Source organism: Phacochoerus africanus, chromosome 8, assembly GCF_016906955.1.
Source record: "Phacochoerus africanus isolate WHEZ1 chromosome 8, ROS_Pafr_v1, whole genome shotgun sequence".
In the NCBI taxonomy this organism is placed as follows: Eukaryota; Metazoa; Chordata; class Mammalia; order Artiodactyla; family Suidae; genus Phacochoerus; species Phacochoerus africanus.
Genome location: NC_062551.1, coordinates 52,129,488 through 52,155,229, shown reverse-complemented (window position 1 = coordinate 52,155,229; position 25,742 = coordinate 52,129,488). Strand labels below are relative to the sequence as shown.

Genomic DNA, 25,742 nt, shown 5'->3' with positions numbered 1-25,742 from the left:
TTATTGTCTTTTTTTGGCCGCACCTGCAGCATGTGAAAGTTCCTGGTCCAGGGACTGAACCCTAACCACAGAAGTGACCTGACTGCAATGACAATGACAGATGCTGAACCTGCTGCACCACAAGGGGACTCCTAAATGAACAATTCAGGAGTTCCCATTGTGGTGCAGCAGAAAAGAATCTGACTAGGAACCATGAGGTTGCAGGTTTGATCCCTTGCCTTGCTCAGTGGGTTAAAGATCTCGCGTTGCTGAGGCTGTGGTGTAGGCCAGCAGCTGTAGCTCTGATTAGACCTGTAGCCTGCGGAAGTTCCATATGCTGTGGGTGCAGCCCTAAAAATCTAAATAAATAAATAAATAAAAAATGCTGTGGGTGCAGCCCTAAAAATCAAAAATAAATAAGTAAATAAATAAAAAATGCTGTGGGTGCAGCCCTAAAAATCAAAAACACACACACACATGCAAAAAAAAACCACCATTCTGTTTACTGCTTCTCTGTTTGCTGTGCCTACAAAGGGCACTTATTACCACAGAGCCACCTGGCTTGCTCCCTCACTTCCTGCTGGACTTCTTCAGCTAGCCCTTCCTGACTACAGCAGCCACACTTTTTATATCTTGTTTGTGCTGTTCTTTTTTTTTTTTGCTTTTTTAGGGCCACACCCCAGCATATGGAAGTTCCCAGGCTAGGGGTCGAGTCAGAGCCGTAGCTGCTGGCCTACAGCACAGCCACAGCAACACTGGATTTAAGCTGCGTCTGCGCCCTCCACCACAGCTCACAGCAATGCTGGATCCTTAACCCACTGAGCTGGGCCAGGGATTGAACAACCATCCTCATGGATACTGTTTGGATTCGTAGCCTGCTGAGCCACAATGGGAACCGCCTTTCTGTGCTATTCTTTCTAGTTTCTCACTAATTGAAATTCCCCTATGCTTCTCTTCCCCCTCAGAAATAAAGGCTTCTCGAGGGCAGAACTTTTCTTTGTTTCAGGCTGTATCCCAGTCTCACTCGGGGGCTGAATAGATGTTTGTTGGATAAGAATTGAATCGCAGTAGAACCACATGGAATGCTTACTCGGCCCTGCAGTGCATTAAATCCTCTTCTCCGTTAATGCGTTAATGCGTGTAATCCTCACAGCAGCATTGGGAGTGAAGACTTTGTTATTTTCCTGCTTTGGAAAAAGAAACTGAGGCTCAGAATGATGAAGTGACTTACTCAAGCTGAGTCATTTGTTCATTAAACATTTACTGGAAGTTTTGTGTCTGGATATAAAAGAGCCCCTAATTAGTAAATATTACTTATTTGTCAGGCACTGCACTAAATAGTTTACCTGCTTTGTTATTCGATCTTTAAAATAACACTGTGAATTAGTTGTTTGATCCATTTAACTGAAGACAAAACTGATTCAGAGAGGTTAATTGAGCTTCTTAAGTTCACACAGACAGTATATGGCAGGACTGATATTTTAATGCATGGTATTTCACACCCTTGCTCAAATTCTCAATCTCCACCTTTTACTGGGAGAATTTTTAAATTGAGACATAGTTTATTTGTAATATTATATTAGTTTCTAGTATACAAAAAAAAAATTTTTTTTTTCAGAGTTCTCATTGTGGTGCAGTGGAAATGAATCTGATTAGTATCCATGAGGATGCAAGTTCCATCCCTGGCCTCGCTCAGTGGGTTGCAGACCCAGTGTTGACGTGAGCTGTGGTATAGATGGCAGATGTGATTTGAATCCTGTGTTACTGTGGCTATGGTGAAGGCGGGCAGCTATAGCTCCAATTCGACCCCTAGCCTGGGAACTTCCATATGCTGCACATTCACCACTCCCCCAATTTTTTTTTCTTTCTGGAGTTCTGTTGTGCCTCAGCTGGTGTGATCCCTGGCCTTGCTCAGTGGGTTAAGGATCCAGTGTTACCATGAGACTCGGATCTGGCATTGCTGTGACTGTGGTATAGGCCAGCAGCTGCAGCTCCAGTTTGACCCCTAGCCTGGGAACTTCCATATACTGCAGGTGTAGCCCTAAAAAGCAAACTTTTTTTTTTCTTTTTGTGGCTACACTTGCGGCATATGAAAGTTCCCGGGCTAGAGGTCAAATCAGAGCTACAGCTGAAGGCCAATGCCACAACCACAGCAACACTGCATGTGAGCCACATCTTCAACCTGTGCCACAGCTTGCGACAATGTGGGATTCCCTAACCCACTGAGTGAGGCCAGGGACCGAACCTACATCCTTACAGAGACAAAATCAGGTCTTTAAACTGCTGAGCCATGACTGGAGCTGCTGATTCAAAAATTTTTTTATAGATTATTTCTTATTTAAAGATAGTAAGTATTGGCTATGTTCCCTGTACTGAGCAATCCATCCTTGTAGCCTTTTTATTTCATACATAGTAGTTTGTAGCTCATCCCCTTACCCCTATCTTGCCCCTTCTCCCCTCTCCCACTGGTAACCACTAGTTTTGTCTTTTTTTTGAGGTATTGTTGATCTGCAATAATATATTAGTTTCAGGTATACAACAGCGATTCATAATTTTTGTAGATTATTGTTGGGAGAATCTGTGGTAAGTCTTCTGAATGTGCAAAAAAAACCTCTTTGTTTAACAGGTATATTTAGGTATTTGTGTCATGGTCTAGGAATATAACACTGAGTAAAAACAGATACTTTTCCTGCCTTCATGTAGCTACCAGTTAAGTTTCATATTTTTTGGCTGATTAGCTTAATATTTAATTTCAGATTGTAACATGCTATGAAAATTCATGTTCTAAGCTCTAGGTATAGTCTTGAATTTCTTTATTCACTGAACAGATATTTACTGAAGGCCTTTTATTCTTTCCGAGACCCTGCTAGTACTCAGCCTGGAAAGGGTCCCCGCTTTCGGAGCCCTCAGACTTAGGTAAACAAATTAGTAAACAAAACTGGTGATTACATAAAGCAAAGCGCTTTAAGGTAATAATGGCTAATAGTTGTTGAATGTTTCCTATACTATTCTAAGCACTTTACATGTGTTGTCACAATTTTCACAGCAAGCCTGAGGTAGGAACTATTCTAAATGAGAATTAGAGAGTTGCTTGTCCAGATTCACATGGTCGTCTGGCTCTGCTGCCTCTTATGTGAACAGCAGCGCCCTAATAGTGCAGAAGAGTAAGGGTTGCAGGACCAACTTAGACAGTATTTGGGGCCGGCTATATCTGAAGGTGCCGAGCACTGTTCTCAGCCTCCGGCTGCTCTGGCAAACAGGACAGGTGCCCACCTCCATTCCAGCTCCTGACACTTTGCTTATGGACCACAGGCTCCCATCACCTGACCATCCTGACCTTAACCCGTTATCCTCCATCCCCCAGCAAGCGAGACATTGAGTTGCTGCTGAAACTGATTGCGAACCTCAACATGCTCTTGAGAGACGAGAATGTGAACGTGGTGAAGAAGGCCATCCTCACCATGACCCAGCTCTACAAGGTGGCCCTGCAGGTAAGCGCTCCCCCCCCCCCGACCCCGCCAGGGTATCCCAGCTTTGTCTCGTTTACAGACTCACCAGTTAGAGTTCAAAACCAGGGTCGGATCAAATTCTTCACGGGCAAGATGTGCTCTTGATCTTTAGGAACAGACAGCAAGGGGATCTAACGTCTAATGGTTAGGGACTTGCCCAACTTCCCATCCATCCATCCATCTTCATTGATGCGTTCAGCAAGCATTCCCCGAGTTCCTCCTCTGTGACCAAGATGGGCCGGCCAGGTCCATGCTGTGATGTGATGTTCATGAATGCTAATGAAATGAATGAATCCATTTAGTCTCTGCCACCATCTCGTGAGGTCAGCCTTGTTGTTCCTTTGGCTTCGTTAAGGTCTGAGCCTTCATCACTCTGGGTTGTCACTGCCTATGAACCTCATGAGGGCAGGACCCCACTAGCTTTGTCATCACTGAGTCCTGTCCCCAGTTTCCCAGAGGAATGTATCCGTCATCATTTATGGATCTCTGGGTAGTGGTGGAGTTGGCGGTTGGTAGCTTGACATCTTTCCGTCCCTCCCTGGCCCACCGGCAGTGGATGGTGAAGTCCCGGGTGATCAGTGAGCTCCAGGAGGCCTGCTGGGACATGGTGTCTGCCATGGCTGGGGACATCATCCTGCTCTTGGACTCTGACAATGACGGCATCCGTACCCACGCCATCAAGTTTGTGGAGGGCCTTATCGTCACCCTGTCGCCCCGCATGGCTGACTCGGAGGTGCCTCGACGCCAGGAGCATGACATCAGCCTGGACCGCATCCCTCGTGACCATCCCTACATCCAGTACAGTGAGTGCCACTTATCAGCCAGTGCCATTTGTCAGTCACTGCGCTGGCTCCTTTCCTCCTGCCTCTCGCCCTCTCTCCCTCCCCTCTTGTTTTGGTTGTTGATTTCCGGAGTCAGCACGTTGTAGTGGTTAAGAGCCCTGACACTAGGTTTACCTCAGTTTTACCATGTGCTCATGTGAGCCTGGGCACATTACTTCTCCCTGAGCTCTGTCTTCCTTTTATAAAATGGAGGTGATAGTGATGCCCCTTCACGGGTTTGTAATGAGGTCCATGAGGATGTGAGCACTTAGTAAATGTTAGCTAGTTTTATGGTGTTCCTAGCTGCAAACTATAGGAGTTCAGTAATGCACGTAATTGAAGTATCAAGCAACACATACAGAGGGGTACACCGAGAAAACAGCCCCCGCCCCAGTCCTGCTTCCCAGAGACGACTACTGCTAAGAGTATTGTTTGCTCTCAGACCTTTTCTGTGCAAAGTTAGGTATCTATATGTATATATTCATAGCGTCTGCGTCTGTTGGCTTTTTCGTTTACAGAAGATAGAACCATGCTTTTTATTTTTAGCTGAAAGGCTGAGTGTAGTGAATTGTGTTTGAATCTCTGCTCTACCATTTAGCAACTAACCTTTCTGAGCCTGTTTCTTCATTGGTAAATTGGGGGTTATTATTATGGCATCTACATTAGGGTATAGGCATGAGCATTTGTTGTGTTAACAGCTGGTAGAGTAAGCATTCTGCAAATATTAGTTCTTATGTAGTGTTTGACAACCTTTTGAGCTCAACGAAATTATCTTAGGTTACATCTTTTCCTACCATGTTCAGAAACTACACAATATAGTGTAGTGTGGTTGTATCACATTCTCTTTTTTATTTTAAATAATGTGGCATCCGGTATGTTTTTGAATAGGAAAGGTCAAGAAAGATACCCACTAACGATGTTAAGGGTTAGTTTTTGGTGACCGGGTCAAGGAGCGTGGTGGTACAGAGGACTCTGAGCTCTTTGTCTGTGTATGTATATACACACACATATTCAGAGCTTTCCATCAGCGGAGCTGAGACCCTCATGTTCCTTATAGTTGGATATGTTAAATTAGTTCTGCTCTTTCACTATTGCAAGCCCATCCTTTGAGCATCATCTTTAAATTTTTATATTCGTTAATAGTCTTATGGTCAGACTCATCAACCACTAAATTTTCTGTTTTTTCAGCCATTCAGAACAAACCGGGCATAAAGATCTTTCTCCTTTTGACCTCAAAAGCGGCTCTCTCTGGAGGCCAGGACGAAAGGCCCCCACTAACTGGTTCTCTTTTCTCCCATTAGATGTGCTATGGGAAGAGGGCAAGGCAGCCTTGGAGCAGCTGCTCAAGTTCATGGTGCACCCCGCTATCTCCTCCATCAACCTGACCACGGCCCTGGGCTCCCTCGCCAACATTGCCCGCCAGAGGCCCATGTTCATGTCCGAGGTGATTCAGGCCTACGAAACGCTGCACGGTAGGTTGGCCCCTTTCCCCCTCCCCCTCCCCTTCCCTTGTCCACTGGCCCGTCTCCTCTTTCCTGAGGAAACGTGAGCTAGGTAGCAGGCCCCCAAGGGATTCCCCATTGGTCTAGTAGGTGGTGGACACAAGGAAGGATTCTCTAGATCAGACACAAATCTTTTGGCAGTTGCATGTGACAGAACTTGGCTCAAAGCTGGCTTTAATATTGAGGTGTGTGTGGCTGAAATGACCTGATGTCTGTGAAGTACTTCAAAAAATTCCAGCTTTTCCCCTCTCCCTCTAAAAAAGCAGGGAAGATAGATGTGTCAAGATCAGCAAAGTATTGATGGGTACATGGTGATTCATTATACTGTCTTCTCTGCTTTCGTGCATATGGGATAACTGAGAAACCTGGAGTGAATTATCAGTGTGTGTACATCATGAACCTGTCTCCATCTCTTGGCTCTCGTGTGCCTCTTTCCTTGGGGTGGCAAATATGGCCACCAGTTGCTCTGGGCTTCCATTCCATCTGCCTGGCAACCCCAGGGGAGAGAGAGTGTTCCTTCCCAATCATTCCAGCAAAGGTCCAAGGGCTGATGCTCATTGTTTCTGATTGGCCAAGAAGACATTGTGAGCCTATCTCTGACCAGTCACAGTGGCCAAGGGATTGCAGTGTTCTTACTGGCCCCAAGTCTCTTGCCCACTTAGGCTGAGAATGGAGCCAGGGTGGTTCCCTCAAAGGAAAATGGGAGTGTCGTTGGCTGAGGAAGTGGGAGAATATGCTGAGCAGGCAAAATTACAGGCATCCTCTTTAGCTCTGGAACAGGGGTGGCTCACTTCTCAAGGTGATTGTTACAAGACATTAGAAAGTCCTTCTGCTGTCAGGGGCCAGTGATGAACTGTGGCGGCGGTTCACTTGGGACAATCAGCAGGTGCAGGTGGCAATTACAGCCTTCCCCAGGGCAAGCATATTGGAATTTCCAGACCACAGATGGAGGGAGATGAGACTTTATGTTTAATAAAAGGGAGGGTGAGTCTCTCTTTATTTTGACCAATACTGAAGGAGACTTCTAAAGGTCTTGAGTATCAGCTTATACTGGGGAAGGCCACATCTTAGATCTGAGAATGGAGGAACTTTTTGGAGTTGCCTATCACCACTGTGTGAGCTGGGGCTTGGGAAGTAAGGCTCGGGCAGAGCCCCGTGAATTCTGTCCACAACACAAAGCTCTTGCTACTTTCCTCACAGCCAATCTGCCCCCAACTCTGGCCAAATCTCAGGTGAGCAGTGTGCGTAAGAACCTCAAGTTGCACCTGTTGAGTGTGCTGAAGCACCCAGCGTCCTTGGAGTTCCAGGCTCAGATCACCACCCTGCTGGTAGACCTGGGCACGCCTCAGGCGGAGATCGCCCGCAACATGCCCAGCAGCAAGGATGCTCGCAAGCGGCCCCGAGATGACTCGGATTCCACGCTCAAGAAGATGAAGCTGGGTAAGCTGTGGAGCCGAGTCAGGCCTGGAAGGAGAAGGTGGCAGGGACTGACCATATTTGAATTCTGTGCAGGCAACCGTAAGCTTAATTTACATTATAAATTACATTGTATGGGAGTTCCCGCTGTGGCACGGTGGGTTAAGGATCTAGCATTGTTTCTGTGGTGATTCAGGTTCAATTTCCAGCCTGGTGTATTGGGTTAATGATCCAGTGTTGCCACAGCTGTGGTGTAGGTTGAAGCTGCAGGGATTTGATCCCTGACCTGAAAACATCCATATGCCACAGGTGTGGCCATAAAAAAAAAAATCGCATTGGGAGTTCCCATCGTGGCGCAGTGGTTAATGAATCCACTAGGAACCCTGAGGTTGCGGGTTTGGTCCCTGCCCTTGCTCAGTGGGTTAACGATCTGGCGTTGCCATGAACTGTGGTGTAGGTTGCAGACGTGGCTTGGATCCCGCGTTGCCGTGGCTCTGGCGTAGGCCAGTAGCTACGGCTCCGATTAGACCCCTAGCCTGGGAAACTCCATGTGCTGTGGGAGCGGCCCAAAGAAATAGCAAAAAGACCAAAAAAAAAAAAAAAAGGAGTTCCCGTCGTGGCGCAGTGGTTAACGAATCCGACTAGGAACCATGAGGTTGCAGGTTCGATCCCTGCCCTTGCTCAGGGGATTAAGGATCCGGCGCTGCCATGAGCAGTGGTGTAGGTCACAGACTCGGCTTGGATTCCGAGTTGCTGTGGCTCTGGCGTAGCCCGGTGGCTACAGCTCCGATTCAACCCCTAGCCTGGGAACCTCCATATGCCGCGGGAGCGGCCCAAGAAATAGCAACAACAACAACAAAAGACAAAAAAAGACAAAAGACAAAAAAAAATTGCATTGTATACATATAATGACAACTAATAAATGTTGTCAAAAATGGAGTTTGGGGGAGTTCCCGTTGTTGCACAACAGGGTAGTCAGTGTCTCTGCAGCACCAGGATGCGTATTTGATCCCCAGCTCTGCACAGTGGGTTAAAGGATCTGAAGTTGTCACAGCTGCAGTGGGGGTTGCACCTGTTGCCCAGATCTGATCCCTGGCTGGGGAACTCCATATGCCACGGGGTGGCCAAAAGAATAGAAATTTTTTTTTTTTGGTTTTGTCTGGGGCCACACCCTCAATATATGGAGGTTCCCAGGCTAGGGGTCCATTCGGAGCTGCAGCTGCCGTCCTACGCCACAGCAACGCCAGATCTGAGCCACGTCTGCGACCCACACCACAGCTCATGGCAACGCCGAATCCTTAACCCACTGAGCAAGGCCAGGGATCGAACCAGCAACTTCATGGTTCAGAGTTGGATTAATTTCCGCTATGCCACGACAGGAACTCCAAGTATATAATATTCTTTAAAGTAATTATGAGTTACTTAAATTATACAGAAAAGAGTGAAATGAAAATAGTCTCCCTCTAGTTCTCTTGTGGGTTAAAACAGGTTATAGAACTGACATTGTCACTGCAGCAGCTTCGATCACTGCTGTAGCTGGGTTTGATCCCTAGTATGGAAACTCCCACATGCCATGGGCAAAGCCAAAAAGGAAATAGTTTCCCTTTTATCCCTATCCCCAAAAGTAAGCACTTCTCAAGTATTAACGCTTTTATTTTCTTTCAGAAATGCCTTATATATATAGAGTTCTCCTTTCCTGTGTTTCATTTATAAATTGATTTTCTATTTGATGTATTTTTTGGGAGGAGGGCGGCAATACCTGTGGCATGCAGAAGTTCCCAGGCCAGGGATTCTGAGTCGTTACAACTAGGCCAGCCTTTTTGATGTATTTTTTTTTGGTCTTTTTAGGGCTGCAACTGCACCATATGGAGGTTCCCAGGTAGGGTTGAATTGGAACTGTAGCTGCCAGCCTACGCCACAGCCACAGCAGTGTAGGATCTGGGCCACCTCTTTGACCTACACCACAGCTCACGGCAACGCCCAATCCTTAATCCACTGAGCAAGGCCAGGGATGGAACATGGTTCCCAGTCGGATTTGTTTCTGCTCCTCCACAATGGGAACACCTTTTTTTTTATTTATTTATTTTTAAGTGTAAAGATTGTTGTAGTGTGACAATCTTCCATGTCCAGTCGTAGGACAAGTTAGTTCCCAGTAGTGTGCTTGGTGGGGCAAAGAGCTTATGCACTGAAAGTTATTTTTTGCCAATCAACTTTATTTTTCTATTACTTTAACCTTTTGATTTGGAAATAATTTTGAACTTGCAGGTAAGTTATACAAATAGTACCAAGCACTCCCGTGTACCCATCACAAGGTGAAGATCACACATTGCATTTAGTTGTCATGGCCCTTGAGTCTCCCAAATCAAATCCTCAGCCATATGTTTCATGACCTTGACATTGTAGAGTCCAGGGCAGCTGTTTGGTAAAATGTCCCTCCTATTGGGTTTGTTGGCTTTTGCCTCCTGATTGAATTCAGGTTCTGCACTTTGGGCAGGAACCCAGCAGAAGTGATGCCCCGACCTCCCATGTGTCTTATAAGGAGGCACATGATGTCAGTTTGTCTCGTTACTGGTGATGGGAATTTGATCTCTCGGTGGAAGTGAGTGTAACGTACCCTTTTTGCCGTTGATACTCGAAACTGTATGAAGTACCGGTTCCTCTTCAGACTTTAACCGGTGGTCTTGGCATCCATTGGTGATTGTTGCTGCCTCTTACTACTATAATAGTTATTAAAAATTTCCTTCTACATTTATATTACTTGGCATTTTACTGTAAGGAAGAGGTTTTGTTTCTTCCTACTTTTTTTTTTTAATTAAAAAAATTTTTTGGTCGTCCTGTGGCTGGAATTTCAGCTGTGGCAATGCTGGATCTTTTTTTTTTTTTTTTTTTTTTTTAGGTCCAGACCTGCAGCATATGGAAGTTCCCAGGCTATGGGTCAAATCAGAGCTTTGTCTGCTACCTACACTGCAGCTCATGGCAATGCCAGATCCTTAACCCACAGAGCGAGGCCAGGGACTGAACCCACATCCTCATGGGTACTAGTAGGGTTCGTTATCCTTGAGCCACAGCGAGAACTCCCAATGCTGGATCCTTTAACCCACTGTGCCAGTCCAGGGATCCAATCTGTCTTAGCTGCAGAGATGCCACCACTCCCTTGCACCACAGCGAGAACTCCTCTTCTCTCTACTTTATTATCATTGTGGACTTGTGGTTCTTATTTATTCTCTGGGTTATAATCCATTACTGTTGTTATTCATTTTGTTGCTCAGAATGTCTCATATTTAGCAGTGTGGGCATTGAGCTGGCTCATATATGAGATCCCTTAAGTTTTTTTGAGCATTTCTGATTTTCTGGTGTAACAAGATGTCCTAGACTCATCCTGTGCTTTCATTACCCCAGCCTTGCAAACAGCTATTTCTCTGATTTCTTTTGAGTAGGAAATAGTTTCAGAAATCAAGATCTGAGCACCAGATATGCCCATTGCTATAATGGGGTATACACTCCCAGCAGCGTGTGTGCCAGTTGCCCAACTCTTAACAGCTCTGGACATTCTGTAAACCCTCTGGGTATAAATGGTGTTCTAGGTTTTTTTGGGGGTTTTTTTTGTTTGTTTGTCTGTTTTGTCTTTTTACGGCTGCACCTGTGGCATGTGGAGGTTCCCAGGCTAGGGGTCGAATCGGAGGTGTAGCTGCTGGCCTACACCGCAGCCACAGCAATGCCAGATCCAAGCTGAGTCTGCGACCTACACCACAGCTCATGGCAACTCCAGATCCTTAACCCATGGAGCGAGGCCAGGGATCGAACCTGCAACCTCATGGTTCCTAGTCGGATTCATTTCCTCTGCACCAAGACGGGAACTCCGGTGTCCTAGGTTTAGATTGGTTGTCTTGCATATATTGGGGTTGGGGGATGCACATTGTTTTACATTTATTAGCTATTTGAATTTCTGTGAAGTCTCCATTCTATCAAGTCGTTCAGCATTTTGTGCTTGAATTGTATATGCCCTTGGTTACTGCAGGGCATCAGCTCTTTGTCACAATCTTTTTTTTTTTGTCTTTTTGCCTTTTCTTGAGCAGCTCTTGCAGCATATGGAGGTTGCCAGGCTAGGGGTCTAATCAGAGCTGTAGCCACCTGCCTACACCAGAGCCACAGCAATGCGGGATCTGAGCTGCGTCTGTGACCTACACCACAGCTCACGGCAACGCCAGATCCTTCACCCACTGAGCAAGAGCAGGGATTGAACCCGAAACCTCATGGTTCCTAGGCGGACTGAGCCACAACGGGAACTCATGTCACTATCTTTTTTAAGAGACCGCTTAGCATTTCATCTTATTTTTGCCTTAATCTATTTAACTCAGCACTCTATTGAACATTCCAGCTTTTCCACTTTTATAAATACAGCTTCAAGGACCATCTTTGCACATAAGACTATTTCTCTAATTTTCATTTTATTAGTTTTTTTCCCTTGAGTTAGAACTGCTGTACTTGTATTCCACCAGCCTGTTACTGTTGGAAATTGTGTGCCATATATCTGTGGCGTCATTGTCGCAGTAAATTCTCTGTCCATTTTACCTTAGCTATATCTGTGATTAAGTTTTTAGGATAGATAACTAAAAGTGGGATTGCTGTGTCAAAGAAGTGTGCACATTTAAAATTTTGACCTACTGTCAAACTGCCCTTCCACATGGCTATACCAGCTTATATTTCCAGTTTACACCCCTTCTAAAAACTGTCACTACCAACCTTTCTATTTTTTGTAAATCATATAGGCATGCTTGCTAACTTATTTAGGATGCTTTACATTTTCCTGATTCCTGGTGAGGTTGAGCACTATTTTAAAGATAGATGTTTGGATATAATAGGAGTTCTCGTTGTGGTACATCAGAAATGAATCTGACTAGGAACCATGAGAACACAGGTTCGATCCCTGGCCTCGCTCAGTGGGTTAGGGATCTGGCGTTGCTGTGAGCTGTGGTGTAGGTTGTAGAGGTGGCTTAGATCTGACATTGCTGTGGCTGTGGTGTAGGCCTGCGGCTACACTCTGATTCAACCCCTAGCCTGGAAACCTCCATATGCTGAGGATGCGATCCTAAAAAAATATAATAATAATAATAATAAAACTCTATGAAATTATTAGTTCAACTTTTTGTCTTTTTGGAGCTTAGTGTGATGGGCTAAGCAGGTCCCGTTTCCCAAAGGAGAACTAAGGCCTTGAGAGAGGCAGGTAGTTCCTAGGCTCATATGGCACAAAGACCTTCACCTGCTGCCCTACACCTATTTGTTGAGGCTGGAGGAAGGGAGGGCCTCCTGCTCTCTCTAGAGCCAGCATCTAGTCTCCTTCTTTATCCCAGAGCCCAACCTGGGAGAAGACGACGAGGACAAGGACTTGGAGCCGGGCCCCTCAGGGACCTCGAAGGCCTCAGCGCAGATCTCAGGCCAGTCAGATACAGATATCACAGCCGATTTCCTACAGCCTCTGCTGACGCCTGACAACGTGGCTAATCTGGTGAGGATGGTTGGGGGGCCATTTCCCACGAGGCAGGGAGGAAAGGTCTCTAGTCTTTTCCCTGTCCCTCTACTCCACCCAGCCCACCTCTTGCAGATGACACCAGACCTGACACACTTTTCTGTTCTCAGGGTTGGGAGCGTGTCATCCAGGGGTCCCTCCTCACCCTGGATGGACCTCTTCTTGGATGATCTTTACTCCTTCAGGATGTCACTTGTCACCCCCCTTCCAAATAATCCCTCTGTGGGTCTTCTGAGTCTCCCTCCAGACTCACTCATTCTCACTCTCTCTGGTCTTCTTTGCAGGGAGGGTCTGTTAACTGGAGAGTGAACCCCATGACTTATTTACCCATTGCTGGGGTGGGATGGTCAGTGTTTTGTTCGGATTTTCAAAGATGTCCTGCTCCAAAGTGAAAATCCACTGGTTTGAATTGATGTGTGGGTTGGAGGGGTGTGGGGAGGTCTCACTTTAGCCCTCTGGTTGTAGCAGCTTGGATACCTTTCTGTTGGGTGCTCATGGGGATTGCCTCTGCCCGTGCTCAGCTCTCCCTCTGCTGAGAGGCTCCGGGGGGCTTAGTCTGTCTTGAGCATATACCTCATCTTTGCTGCTTCCCCACTTGGCCCGGGTGTGGAACGGACGCGATTGTGTCAGTGAGTAAGGGACGGCTCCTCTTCCTGGGCATCTTGCAGGTCCTCATCAGCATGGTGTACCTGCCCGAGGCCATGCCCGCTTCCTTCCAAGCCATCTACACCCCAGTGGAGTCAGCAGGCACTGAAGCCCAGATCAAGCACCTGGCTCGACTCATGGCCACACAGATGACAGCTGCAGGACTAGGGCCAGGTGAGTGTCACATGGGCTGACTTGGGTCAGGGGTTGGTACTGTGGTCACTGGGTTCTCCTTGCTGAAAGAGCACCTCTTTGTAGTGGTGCGAATGAAAATCACATGGGATCTTAGGTGTAAATAATTACAGGTCCCGTAGATATCGTGAGTGCTCAATATTTGGAATCCAGCAGACCTGCGTTTGAGGTCTAAGGCAAACCAGACTACCTCAGCCACTCACTGGCTACTCATGGTATTAGCCCTGCAGAAACAAACACTGGTTAGTTTTTCCTAGTCTTGAGCATCATATAACTAGGATCCTAAAGTCTGGCTTCTTTTGTTCAGCATTAAGTTTTTGAGGTTCATCCATGTTGGTGTGTGAGCCAGTAGTTTTTAAAATTTCTCAATGAGGAGTTCCCGTTGTGGCGCAGTGGTTAACGAATCCACTGGCATGAGGTTGCAGGTTCTGTCCCTGCCCTTGCTCAGTGGGTTAACGATCCAGCGTTGCCATGAGCTGTGGTGTAGGTCGCAGATGCGGCTCAGTTCCCGCATTGCTATGGCTCTGGCGTAGGCCAGCGGCTACAGCTCCGATTCGACCCCTAGTCTGGGAACCTCCGTATGCTGCGGGAGCGGCCCAAAGAAATAGCAAAAAGACAAAAAATAAATAAATAAAATTTCTCAATGATATTCCATCATGTGAATCGGCCACCATTTGTTTATCCACACCCCTCTGTGAATGGACCTGTGGAATATTTACAGGTTTGGTCTTTGTGAATAAAGCTACTGTGATCATTTGTGTACAAGTGTTTTGACGCACACATGCCCTCATTTATCTTGAGTATATACCAAGGAGTGAAATTGTTGGCTTGAGTTTGTGTATGTTCAGTACGATTAGACACTGCTTATCAGCTTTCCGAAGTGGCGGTACCATTTGCTGCTCCCTCCAGTGGGGAATGGCATTTCTAGTTTGAGCCTCAGTTGTTAACATTACAAAATGGGGATGAAAAATTACCTGTCCAAAAAGGCCTTTTGCAGATTTAAATGAGTTTTGTGGATACACGGCTTAGAATGGAGCCTGGCAGACAGGAGGTCCTTGAAAGAGAGGAGGTGGGTCTGACAAGATCCTCTTTGCTGCCTTGCCCTCAGGCGTGGAGCAGACCAAACAGTGCAAGGAGGAGCCCAAGGAGGAGAAGGTGGTGAAGCCGGAGAGTGTCCTGATCAAGCGGCGCCTCTCGGCCCAGGGCCAGGCCATCTCAGTTGTGGGCTCCCTGAGCTCCATGTCCACCCTGGAGGAGGAGGCACCCCAGGCCAAGAGGAGACCAGAGCCCATCATCCCTGTCACGCAGCCCCGGTGAGTCCCCTCACAGGTGCTGGTGCAGGACTGGGGACCTGGTTCTTGGTGTGCGTGTGTTTGTGGCCAAGACAGATAAATAGAGTTTGGTCTGGATGAGGGTCTCTTATTCCTCAGTCAGCGCCATACCCACTAAGCCCTACCTATTGTTTTCTTTCTTTCTTTCTTTCTTTTTTTTTTTTTGGTGAAATTTTGGTTTTGTTTTGTTTTTTTGTTTTTTTGCCTTTTCTAGGGCCGCTCCCGCGGCATATGGAGGTTCCAAGGCTAGGGGTCTAATCGGAGCTGTAGCCGCTTGGCCTACACCACAGCTCACCGCAACGCCAGATCCTTTAACCCACTGAGCAAGGCCAGGGACCGAACCCGCAACCTCATGGTTCCTAGTCGGATTCGTTAACCACTGTGCCACGATGGGAACTCCTCTTTCTTTTTTTTCTGGCCACAGCCATGACATATGAAAGTTCCCAGGCCAGGGATTGAATCTGAGCCACAGCTGTGACCTGCGCCACAGTTGCGGCAACACTGGGTCATTTAACCCACTGACCCGGGCTGGGGATCGAACCCACGTCTCTACAGTGACACAAGCCACTGCAGTCAGATTCTCAAGGTGCTGCCACAGTGGGAACTCTAGCTATTGTTTTCTTTTATATAAAAATATTCCCTTACTTATATCTAAAATTGGGACGGGGAGGAGTTCCACTGTGGCTCAGTGAGTTAAGGATCCATTATTGTCCCTGATGTGGCTTAGGTCACTGCTGTGGTTTGGCTCAAGCCCTGGCCTGGGAACTTCCATATATTGGGAATGAGGAAAAAAAAGGAAAAAAAAAACATTAAAAATAAAATTGGGGCGTTCCCGTCGTGGCGCAGCAAAAACAAATCCAACTAGGAACCATGAGGTTGCAGGTTCAATCCCTGGCCTCACTCAGTGGGTTAAGGATCTGGCATTGCCGTGAGTTGTGGCGTAGATCACAGACGTGGCTCAGGTCTGGCGTTGCTGTGGCTGTGGCATAGGCCAGTGGCTACAGCTCTGATTCAATCCCTAGCCTGGGACCCTCCATATGCCATGGGTGCGGCCCTCAAAAGACCAAAAGAAAAAAGAAAAATTGGAACGATAGTATCTCTCTCTAAGGGTGGGGTAGAATTTGAGGAGTTCCCACTGGTGGTTGGATGATTCAGTTTGCTGACTGTTGGTAGAGTGGGCAGTGATAACGATGTAAAGCCCTCAGCCTGTGGGAAGTGCTGCTTGTTGTCGACATCCTTATCCTCATACTCACCTGCCTTACAGACCACAGGATCCAGCCCGTTCTGCCCTGTCGCCAGCCAAGGCCTGCTAACAGGGCCATGCCTGATCTGCTGCCCCTCCAGGCTCTCTGTGTCCCTTCCTCCCTCCTCCAGCCACCTCAACCTCTTGGTATTTCTTGAACAGCCAAGCAGCAGGTCTCTGCTGTTGAAGGCCTTTGCACCACCTGTTCCCTCTGCCTTAAATGCTCATCCCCCAGATATTTGCGGATCTTATTCCCTCACTTCATTCACATCTCCAGTCACCTGTTGTCTGCTCCTTATAGAAGCCTTTCCTGAGATACTGTTCACAAAACCAAAATAGCATTTTCTTCCTTCTCACTACCCTCTACCCTGCCGAGCTTCAGAGTCACAGAGGAGTCGGAGAGACAGCTTGGGAGGGGAGAGGGGGCGGAGGGTGTCTTGTGTGGCATGGGCTGAGAGAGTCACTCTGTGGGTCTGGGCTCCAGAACAGGAGTTCCAAGTCTGAGTCACCGTGTCCTTGTCCCTTCTCTCCCTTGTAGGCTGGCGGGTGCTGGTGGGCGCAAGAAAATCTTCCGCCTGTGTGATGTGCTGAAGCCCTTGACGGATGCCCAGGTTGAGGCCATGAAGCTGGGTGCTGTGAAGCGGATCCTGCGGGCTGAGAAGGCCGTGGCCTGCAGTGGGGCGGCCCAGGTGTGCCCCTGTCCCTGGAGCCCCTCCTTCCAGTCCCTCTCCCCAAGAGTCTACCTCACACCCCAGCGGAGAGACGGGCCCTGGGGTCAACCCTCCCTGGCTCTAGATCCCAGCTCTGCCGCTCGCCAGCCGCTTCTTCAGGCCTCACTCTGTCCTCCATAAATCAGAGAGTAGCAGCTCCACACAGGTGACCAGGAGGGAAAAAGCTGTGCACACGCATGTGCTCTTGCTCAGCACAGGGCAGCTTCAAGGAAGAGTCCTGTGAGTGCGGGCTGCCTCCTGTTTCCTTCCTGTGGTTAACAGTGTTGTTCTTGGAGTTCCCGTCGTGGCGCAGCAGAAACAAATCCAACTAGGAACCATGAGGTTGTGGGTTCGATCCCAGGCCTCGCTCAGTGGGTTAAGGATCTGGCATTGCCATAAGCTGTGTGATAGGTCACAGACTCGGCTTGGATCTCGAGTTGCTGTGGCTGTGGTGTAGGCCAGGCAGCCACAGCTCTGATTCAACCCCTAACCTGGGAACCTCCATGGGTGCAGCCCTAAAAAAAAAAAAAGACAAAAAAAAAACAACAAAAAGAAAAAAAAACAGTATTCTTGTTCTTGCCCTGTTGCTTCGTATACCCCTGCTCTGAATCTGATTCTGCCACCCTCTGGCATTATAACCTCAGTCAAGCAACTTTTTCTATTTTTTTTTTTCTTGTCTTTTTGCTATTTCTTTGGGCCGCTCCCGCGGCATATGGAGGTTCCCAGGCTAGGGGTCGAATCGGAGCTGCAGCCGCTGGCCTACGCCAGAGCCACAGCAACGCGGGATCCGAGCCGCGTCTGCAACCTACACCGCAGCTCACGGCAACGCCGGATCGTTAACCCACTGAGCAAGGGCAGGGACCGAACCTGCAACCTCATGGTTCCTAGTCGGATTCGTTAACCACTGCACCACGACGAGAACTCCTTTTTCTATATTTTTTGAAGTTTATTTCTTTTTTTGTCTTTTTCTCTTTTTAGGGCCACACCCACAGCACATGGAGGTTCCCAGGTGAGAGGTCCAATCGGAGCTCCAGCTGCCGGCCTACGCCAGAGCCACAGCAACACAGGATCCAAGCCTTGTCTGGGACCTACACCACTCAACCCACTGAGCAAGGCCAGGGATTGAACCCACAACCTCATGGTTCCTAGTCAGGTTTGTTTCCGCTGCACCACAACAGGAATTCCCTGAAGTTTTTTTTGTTTGTTTTGCTTTTTTTTTGTCTTTTTGCCTTTTCTTGGGCCTCTCCCACGGCATATGGGACGATCGGAGCTGTAGCTGCCAGCCTACGCCACAGCCACAGCAACGTGGGATCCGAGCCACGTCTGCGACCTACACCACAGCTCACGGCAATGCCGGATCCTTAACCCACTGAGCAAGGGCAGGGATCGAACCCGAAACCTCATGGTTCCTAGTCAGATTCGTTAACCACTGTGCCACGATGGAAACTCCCCTGAAGTTTATTTTTAATTAACCAAAGAGTAGACATACTCTCTCTGTTACAAAATATTTTTTTCAGGCCATAGAGATATCAGACATCATCTTTGGCCCCCACCTATATGCCGTCTTCCTTCCGCAGAGGTGATGAATGTACAGATTAGGGGAATCCTTCAAGATCTTAAGTATGTAGATGTTAGTCCTAGAAATCTAGATATTTATAGTTTAGATATTTATAATTTTTATTTCAGATATTTATAATTTAGATATTATGCCTAGATATTTTTCCTAGTTTTATTGTGATGATTGACTTTTTTTCCTTCCTTTTCATTTTTTTCTTCCATACACATGAGACCTACTGAGAATGAGGTTCTTCAGCTTTCCTTCCTCACTCAGCACTGGGTCTGCACTAGGAGTCCTTGAGGCTGAGCAGGAGGAGTTGCAAGGCTCACTTGTGGGGTGCCTGGGGTGCCCACCCCCATACCCACACACACACTTGCTCTCCTGGCAGGTGCGCATCAAGATCCTGGCCAGCCTGGTGACCCAGTTTGATTCGGGCCTGAAGGCCGAGGTCCTGTCCTTCATCCTGGAGGATGTGCGGGCCCGCCTGGACCTGGCCTTCGCCTGGCTCTACCAGGAGTACAATGCCTACCTAGCAGCTGGTGCTGCGGGCACCCTGGACAAGTATGAGGACTGTCTCATCCGCCTGCTCTCCGGCCTGCAGGAGAAGCCAGACCAGAAGGATGGGTGAGGGGGCGGCCCTGTGCACTCCCGTCCCCGTCCTGTGCCCTGCCTTTCCGTTCTGTTTTCTGACCCCCTCCCTCTTCATCAGCACCCAGTCTCCACGTGCGCATCCTGAGTCTCCCTCTTCTCCCCACTGTCTGCATGGACAAGGTTGCTTCCATGCAGACTTGGAGCCCTGTGTCCCGGGCTTGTTCTCTGGCTCTGCTGCCTGCTCTCTGACCTGTGTCACTTACCCTCTGAGCCTCCATTTTCTCATATAATACATGACGAGTAACAGCGTCTGCTTTGGAGGCTGGTTCCCGAGGTTGACTTCTCACCATCCCCACCTCTTGCCCACATCGGTTCTGTAGCTTCCTCCTTTCCTGGATTTCCAGCTTATTCATTCTCCACATAGCAGCTCAGGTGACACTTTATAAATGTAAACTGTGTCTTGTTATTTCCCCACTAAAAACCTTCCATTGTCCTCAGATAAAATGCACCTCCTTACTGTGTCCTATGAGACCGCGTATAATCCAGTCCACGCCAACCTCTTCAGCCTCTTTTTTGCCTCCCTGCATTTCACTGCCCCCGAACTTTAGCTTGCTGGCCTTCAGTCTCCTGTTCCTCTGATGGACTCACTCTGCTCTACCTGGAATGCTCTCCCCCTACTTCTTCCGTGGCTGGCTCTTTCTCCTCTGCCAGCATTGACAAGTGTTATCTCCAAGCAGCCTTTTCTGGTCACCACATCTCAAAGAACAGCCTCCCATCATCCCCTCCCATTGCTATATTAAACAAGCTAGGAATCTCCATTTGAAAAATGGGAGCAACTGAGTTTCCAAGAGGTCGTCTCTGCCCAGGACACCCACCTGGCAGTGTCTGAACCCTGCTCTGTTGCTTCCAGAGCTCTGTACCCAGGGGGTTGAGCAAGCTATTGGAGGGGGGCACTGTCAGCTCTGAGCTATGATCAGCAGGACAGGGAAGCCAGCCGTTCCCTACCCCCCCTCTCTGGCAGGATCTTCACCAAGGTCGTGCTGGAGGCGCCACTCATCACGGAGAGTGCCCTGGAGGTGATTCGCAAGTACTGTGAGGATGAGGTGAGGACAGGCGGCAGATCTCCCGCCACTCCGAGCATCATGGTACAGGCAGGGGGTTCTGGGAGGGACCGGGTGCTCTGGTCCAGTCCCAGGTTTGGCTGAGGCGGGGGAGACCTCCCAGTGGTGCCGTGCAGGGGCCTTGAGCTCTGGTTCCCCTCCTTCCTGCCGCAGAGCCGCACCTACCTGGGCATGTCCACTCTTCGAGACCTGATCTTCAAGCGCCCGTCCCGCCAGTTCCAGTACCTGCACGTCCTGCTAGACCTCAGCTCGCATGAGAAGGACAAGGTGATCCCCCACTGCCCTGTGCTGAGCTCCACTCAGTCCTTCCTCTGTCCCGAGTAACCAGCCCAGCCTTTTCTACACTCCCCTGAAACTTTCTGGGCCTAATGTGCATCTTACAACAGTCTTTTGGTGGTGGTGGTGGTTTTTCCATTTATGATGGCGTGAAGCTGATAAGAAGGTACAGACATATATATACTCACACCCCAAGCAGGGCAGGCCCGTTCTCGCTCTTATTCTGCCTGTGTTGTGCGCCCCTCTTAAGGCCCCACTGTGCTGGGACCTGGGAGGAGCCAGTGTGACCTACCAGCAGACACCATGTGTTCAGTGCCAGGAGTGGAGTAGTGTGTGGCTGCAAGGCCCTGGCGAGGGGGTTGGGGAGGGGTTGGTTTAAGGAAGGCTCCCAGAGTCGGGACGTGTGAGCCAAGACCTGCAGTAGGAGTAGATGGCTGTGCCCTGGTCAGATGTGCCTGGGTGTGATGGAGAGGGCCCATGACCATCCCTGCTCCTGCCTTCAACCCGCTCCTTTCTGGTGTCTTGTGTCCGTTCATTCAGCAGACCCTAACTGCACACTCTGGCTCGGCCCTGGGGTGCTGCTGGGGACAAAGCAATGCCCCAGACCAGGCTCTGTCCTCTTGGCTCCCAGCAGGATATAGCCAGCGACAGGCAGTCCAGGCAGTGGGAACTTTGTGTGCCAAGTCTCAGTGCCAGGGAGAAGGCCGCCACTTGTGAGGAACTGAGGAAAGCTCCTGGTTGGAGCAGAGCAAGCAGGGCCAGACGTGATAAGAATGGAGCCAGGCAAGTAGATGGCGAGGTGATGCAGGGCCCTCAGCTGGGCCAGGAAACCTCCCTCCCAAGCCAGTCTTGGGCACAGGTAACTCAGCTAGGCCAGGCCTTCCTCAGACTTGGGCTTGTTTTCACACTGGCTGCCAAGCTCAGGACAGCTGTTTCCCCCTCCACCACCTTGCCCTCCTCTCTCCTCAGGTACGTTCCCAAGCCTTGCTGTTTATCAAGCGCATGTACGAGAAGGAGCAGCTGCGAGAGTATGTGGAGAAGTTTGCCCTCAACTACCTGCAGCTCTTGGTCCACCCCAACCCACCATCTGTGCTGTTTGGAGCCGACAAAGACACAGGTTTGGTACAGGTTCTTCAGGGGTGTGTTGAGCACCTGCTGCGTCCCAGGCTCTGGACTGGGCCCTGGGGTCAGAACCTGCTAGAGAAGACAGCTAGACAGCAGTAACCGAAACAAGCAGGCTTTGGGTGGCAAAATCAGGGGTCTGTGGGAGCCCAGAGGGGGTGCCTGGCCCAGCCTGATGGGTCAGGGAGAGGGTCCTGGAGGTGGGGACAGCTGGGCTGAAAGCCGAGGACAAGGACAGCTAGCCAGTGATGCAACTCCAGGCAGGATCATCTCAGGCCCACTCAGCGGAGCTCTGGGTCCTCCGTGTGCCAGATGGGGAGACTCGGGCCCCAAGAGGATGGACCATAAATTGGAAGGTTGAGGCTGTGGCAGGAAGCACAGGGCCTTCTAGGAGCACAGGAGCCCTGGAGCAGCCTGAGTGTTGGGAACCCAGAGGGTGTGAGACCCAGAGGATGAGGAGGCACCACAAGAGGAGTTGGGCGGCAGTGTTCTAGGCGACAGTAGCACGTGTAGAGGCTCCAAAGTGGAGGCCTTGGGGTCTGTCTGAAGTGGGGTGTGACCAGAGTGCAGGGCCCCAGAGGCAGGGCTGCCCTGACCAGGACCTGTCAGGTAGAGCAGGGCGAGGATCTGGGGGCTTGTCCTGAGAGCACGGGACAGTTGTGGGAGCACTGAGCAGGAGAGGGACAGGGTCAGAACTGCACTTAGGAAGATCTCTCTGGCTGCCTCGTGGACTGGTGGTCAGAGGAGACAAGGTGGGCACTGAGTGCCGAGACTTGCGGAAGGGGAGCCGTCCCGCTTCCACCCCCACCTCCTAGAGGACAGGCTTCCTGCCCTGGGGACTTTTGCTTCCCAACTCAGCTCCCTTCTGTGCCTGCCTCCCAAGAAGGGCCAGACCCTGAGGGTGGGAGGGGAGTAGGCCTCACCTGATCTTCACCTCCTGCCTTACCAGAGGTGGCAGCGCCCTGGACCGAGGAGACAGTAAAGCAGTGTTTGTACCTCTACCTGGCTCTCCTGCCTCAGAACCACAAGCTCATCCACGAGCTGGCAGCCGTGTACACGGAGGCCATCGCCGACATCAAGAGGACTGTGCTAAGGGTCATTGAACAGCCGGTGAGACCCCTGAGCCCACCAGGCTCTGCCCACGCACGGGCAGGGCTAAACCCCCAACTCAGCCCTTCCCCCGGTAGCTCCTCCTCGGTGTGTGCTAAGCTCTAAGGGTTGTCACCCCAGGCCCAGCAGCTCTGTGGCTTGAGGGTGGCCCACACATCCGTCTGCTCAGGAGAAGACAGCAGGGTTGCCCTGAGTGAAAAACCTAGGATCCGAGAGACCTGGGCTCTCCTTCTGCCTCTCACTTGCTCACTCTGTGGACATGCACCCTCAGTAAAAACAGGGAAGATAATTAAGTCCCCCGAGCTTGTTGGAGGGATTCTGTGAACTCATGCCTACAGACTCATCACTGTTGCCATTTATGAGCTGTCCTTCCCCTGCCTTGCTGACAGGAAGCTCCAGTTGTCATTGCTTAAGTCACTTCTTCTCCTCTTGAAGCCACAGGGTCACCCCCAAGAGAAGCAACTCAGTCACAGGCTGGCCTTTGCAATTCGGAATGTCTGTCCTTCCAGTTTGTAGCTGGATTTGAAAACTATTTCTTTTTATCTCTGTCCCTGACATTACTGAAAATTACCAACATAAAAGGAGAAAGTGTGCTACGTTAATTCCCACATACCTGCCAACCAGATCCACTGGGTGTCCTTACCTGTTACATCGGGGTACTAGGCTCCTTTGGAGGAGGAAGCAGATTCTTCTCCCCATTTTGAAGGTGAGCCCACTGGACTGTGAGCTCCTCGAAGGCAGTGACTGTCAGCTCCACTTGTAAAGATTTACTGGGCAGAGGAAGGCATGAACCCTCGAAGCCTGGCCTTTCACTCCCTGTGTTTGGCTGCGGGGCGGGGGGAGGCTGCAGAAGCAGCAGCAGGTCACACCTTGGTCTGAGTCAGCAGCCAAGCAGGGGCCCTCGCAGTTGCAGAAAGGTGTGCCCAGGGGTCAGTGGTGCCTGCAGAAGCCAGGAAAGTCTTCATGGAGGGGTTGAAGGACAGGTTGGGCCTTAAAGGTCAGGTTAGGAGAGGGCACAGCCTGCCAAATAGGAGGGCAGCACTGGTGAAGGCTCAGCCGCAGGAGGTCTGTGCCCCGGTGAGATTGGGTGGAAGAGACCAAGGTGCTTCTGTCCAGCCCTCCCCCCAACTGCTCTGAACCTTTCACCTATTCTTCCCCCCACCGCCGTTTTACTGAGATATAATTGACATGTAATGCTGGGTTAAAGTATGCCACACAGTGATTTGATATATGCAGATATTGTGAATGACTATTATAGTAAGTTTCATTAATCACCTCACATAGTTGATGTTTTTTTTTTTTCTAGCGATAAGAATTTTTTTTTTTTGTCTTTTTAGGGCTGCACCCACAGTGCGTGGAGGTTCCCAGGCCAGGGTTCGAATCAGAGCTGCAGCTGCCAGCCTACACCACAGCCACAGCAACGCCAGATCCAAGCTGCATCTGCCACCTACACCATAGCTCACGGCAGCACTGTATCCTTGACCCATTGAGTGAGCCGGGGTTCAAACCTGTGTCCTCATGCGTACCAGTCAGATTAATTTCCTCTGAGCCACAACGGGAGCGCCATGATGAGAACTTTTAGGATCTTCTCTTATCAGTTCTTACTGCAGGGTCTCAGCATTTCCCCAGCCTCCCTGCCCCGACACCTAGGCCTCCCCGAGCTCTCACCCACAGACCCTTGTCCTCACATTGCGCAGCCCCCTCCCTGGACCTTCCCATCATCCCTCTCTCTACCCCTAGATCCGAGGAATGGGCATGAACTCGCCAGAGCTGCTCTTGCTGGTGGAAAACTGTCCCAAGGGGGCAGAGACGCTGGTCACACGATGTCTGCACAGCCTCACAGACAAAGGTGCCCCCTGGGGCCCCATGTTTCATCCTTCCATCGCCCAGGTCTTCCCCACTTCCCCTTCCCAGGACCTGGGGATCAGAGCTGCTGGGTCCCCAGATGGGGGGACCTCTCCTGGGTCTCTTCCCATCCTTGGGCCGCAGCCTTTCCATCTGGAGCAGTGTTTGGCTAAAGGCACTTGAGAAACCGAGGGCCAAGGATTTCTGCTCTGAAAGGGAGTTGTCCCTCCCCCCATACCCACCAGCCTTCCTCCTCCTCCTTCTCCTCCTCTTCCTCCTCCTCCTCCTCGGTGCTCACCCTCCCCACTGCCCCCAACACCCGGGCCTCCTGTTTACTCTTCTGTCTGCAGTCCCACCCTCCCCAGAGCTGGTGAAGCGGGTCCGGGATCTCTACCACAAGCGACTGCCCGACGTCCGCTTCCTCATCCCTGTGCTTAATGGGCTGGAAAAGGTATGGAGCTGCCTTCCTGGGCGCCCTACTGACAGGGCAGGGCAGGCACAGGGAGGAGGTAGGCACCCAGGTGCCCATGGCAGATGCTGGTGAGCATATTCTGGGGCTTGTCTGGCTCAGTCTCTGTTCCGCCTCGACATCCTCTGACGTCAGGCAAGCCACTCCCTCTCTGAGCAGGGTTCCTTCCTCTGACAAGTATCCCAGAGATCCACCCCACCCTCCACACACACAGATTATTATCCTGAGGCCTAAATGAAACCACAGAAGCAGCACTGTCCTTGAGCACGTGCTTCCCCTCCCTGCCCAGGTCTTGTTCTTAACAGACCACGGGACCTCGGGCAAGCCTCCATCTCCTCCACTCGCAGGGGGAGTCCTGGAGCTGGCCCAGGGGGCCGAGGTTGGGGGTGGTGAGGCTGGGGCTGAGTCAAGCCCAGTGAATTGGGAAGCTCAGCCTTGGGGGACCAGAGGGAGTGAGGAAGAAAGCGTTGGAGTGGCGTGGTGGGGCCGGAGCTCACCCCTCACCTCCCCAGGGCCAGCAGTAGGGGGCTCGGAGAGGTGGGGGTGGCGGTGGGGCATGTCCAACCTACCTCCCTTGCCTTCTCTTGTAGAAAGAAGTGATCCAGGCCCTGCCAAAGCTCATCAAACTCAACCCCATAGTGGTGAAAGAGGTCTTCAACCGCCTGCTGGGCACGCAGCATGGTAGGTGGTGTGCTTTCCTCCCTACCAGGGCCCAGCTCAGCCCAGCCCTCGGTTTCCCTCCTCCTTGGCTCCCTGTGCCCCCTGCTCCCCCAGG

The 25,742-nt window shown here is 50.1% G+C and overlaps 1 protein-coding gene across 2 annotated transcripts in view; it reads left to right on the top strand.

Annotated features, from left to right (window-relative positions):
* Positions 1-25,742, top strand: part of SYMPK (symplekin scaffold protein) — a 41,159-nt gene that overhangs the window by 8,454 nt on the left and 6,963 nt on the right. Inside the window, exons 4-20 of one of the 2 annotated variants that reach the window (XM_047789646.1) lie at positions 2,840-2,895; positions 3,344-3,470; positions 4,042-4,291; positions 5,611-5,781; positions 7,012-7,251; positions 12,579-12,733; positions 13,423-13,573; positions 14,700-14,904; positions 16,704-16,854; positions 18,822-19,057; positions 20,046-20,127; positions 20,299-20,412; positions 21,391-21,538; positions 22,493-22,653; positions 24,394-24,502; positions 24,849-24,949; positions 25,558-25,648. In XM_047789646.1, coding sequence (XP_047645602.1) covers positions 2,840-2,895; positions 3,344-3,470; positions 4,042-4,291; positions 5,611-5,781; positions 7,012-7,251; positions 12,579-12,733; positions 13,423-13,573; positions 14,700-14,904; positions 16,704-16,854; positions 18,822-19,057; positions 20,046-20,127; positions 20,299-20,412; positions 21,391-21,538; positions 22,493-22,653; positions 24,394-24,502; positions 24,849-24,949; positions 25,558-25,648 — 2,548 coding nt within the window. The remainder of the gene's footprint in view (positions 1-2,839; positions 2,896-3,343; positions 3,471-4,041; positions 4,292-5,610; positions 5,782-7,011; positions 7,252-12,578; positions 12,734-13,422; positions 13,574-14,699; positions 14,905-16,703; positions 16,855-18,821; positions 19,058-20,045; positions 20,128-20,298; positions 20,413-21,390; positions 21,539-22,492; positions 22,654-24,393; positions 24,503-24,848; positions 24,950-25,557; positions 25,649-25,742) is intronic. The other variant, XM_047789647.1, reaches the window with a different exon arrangement.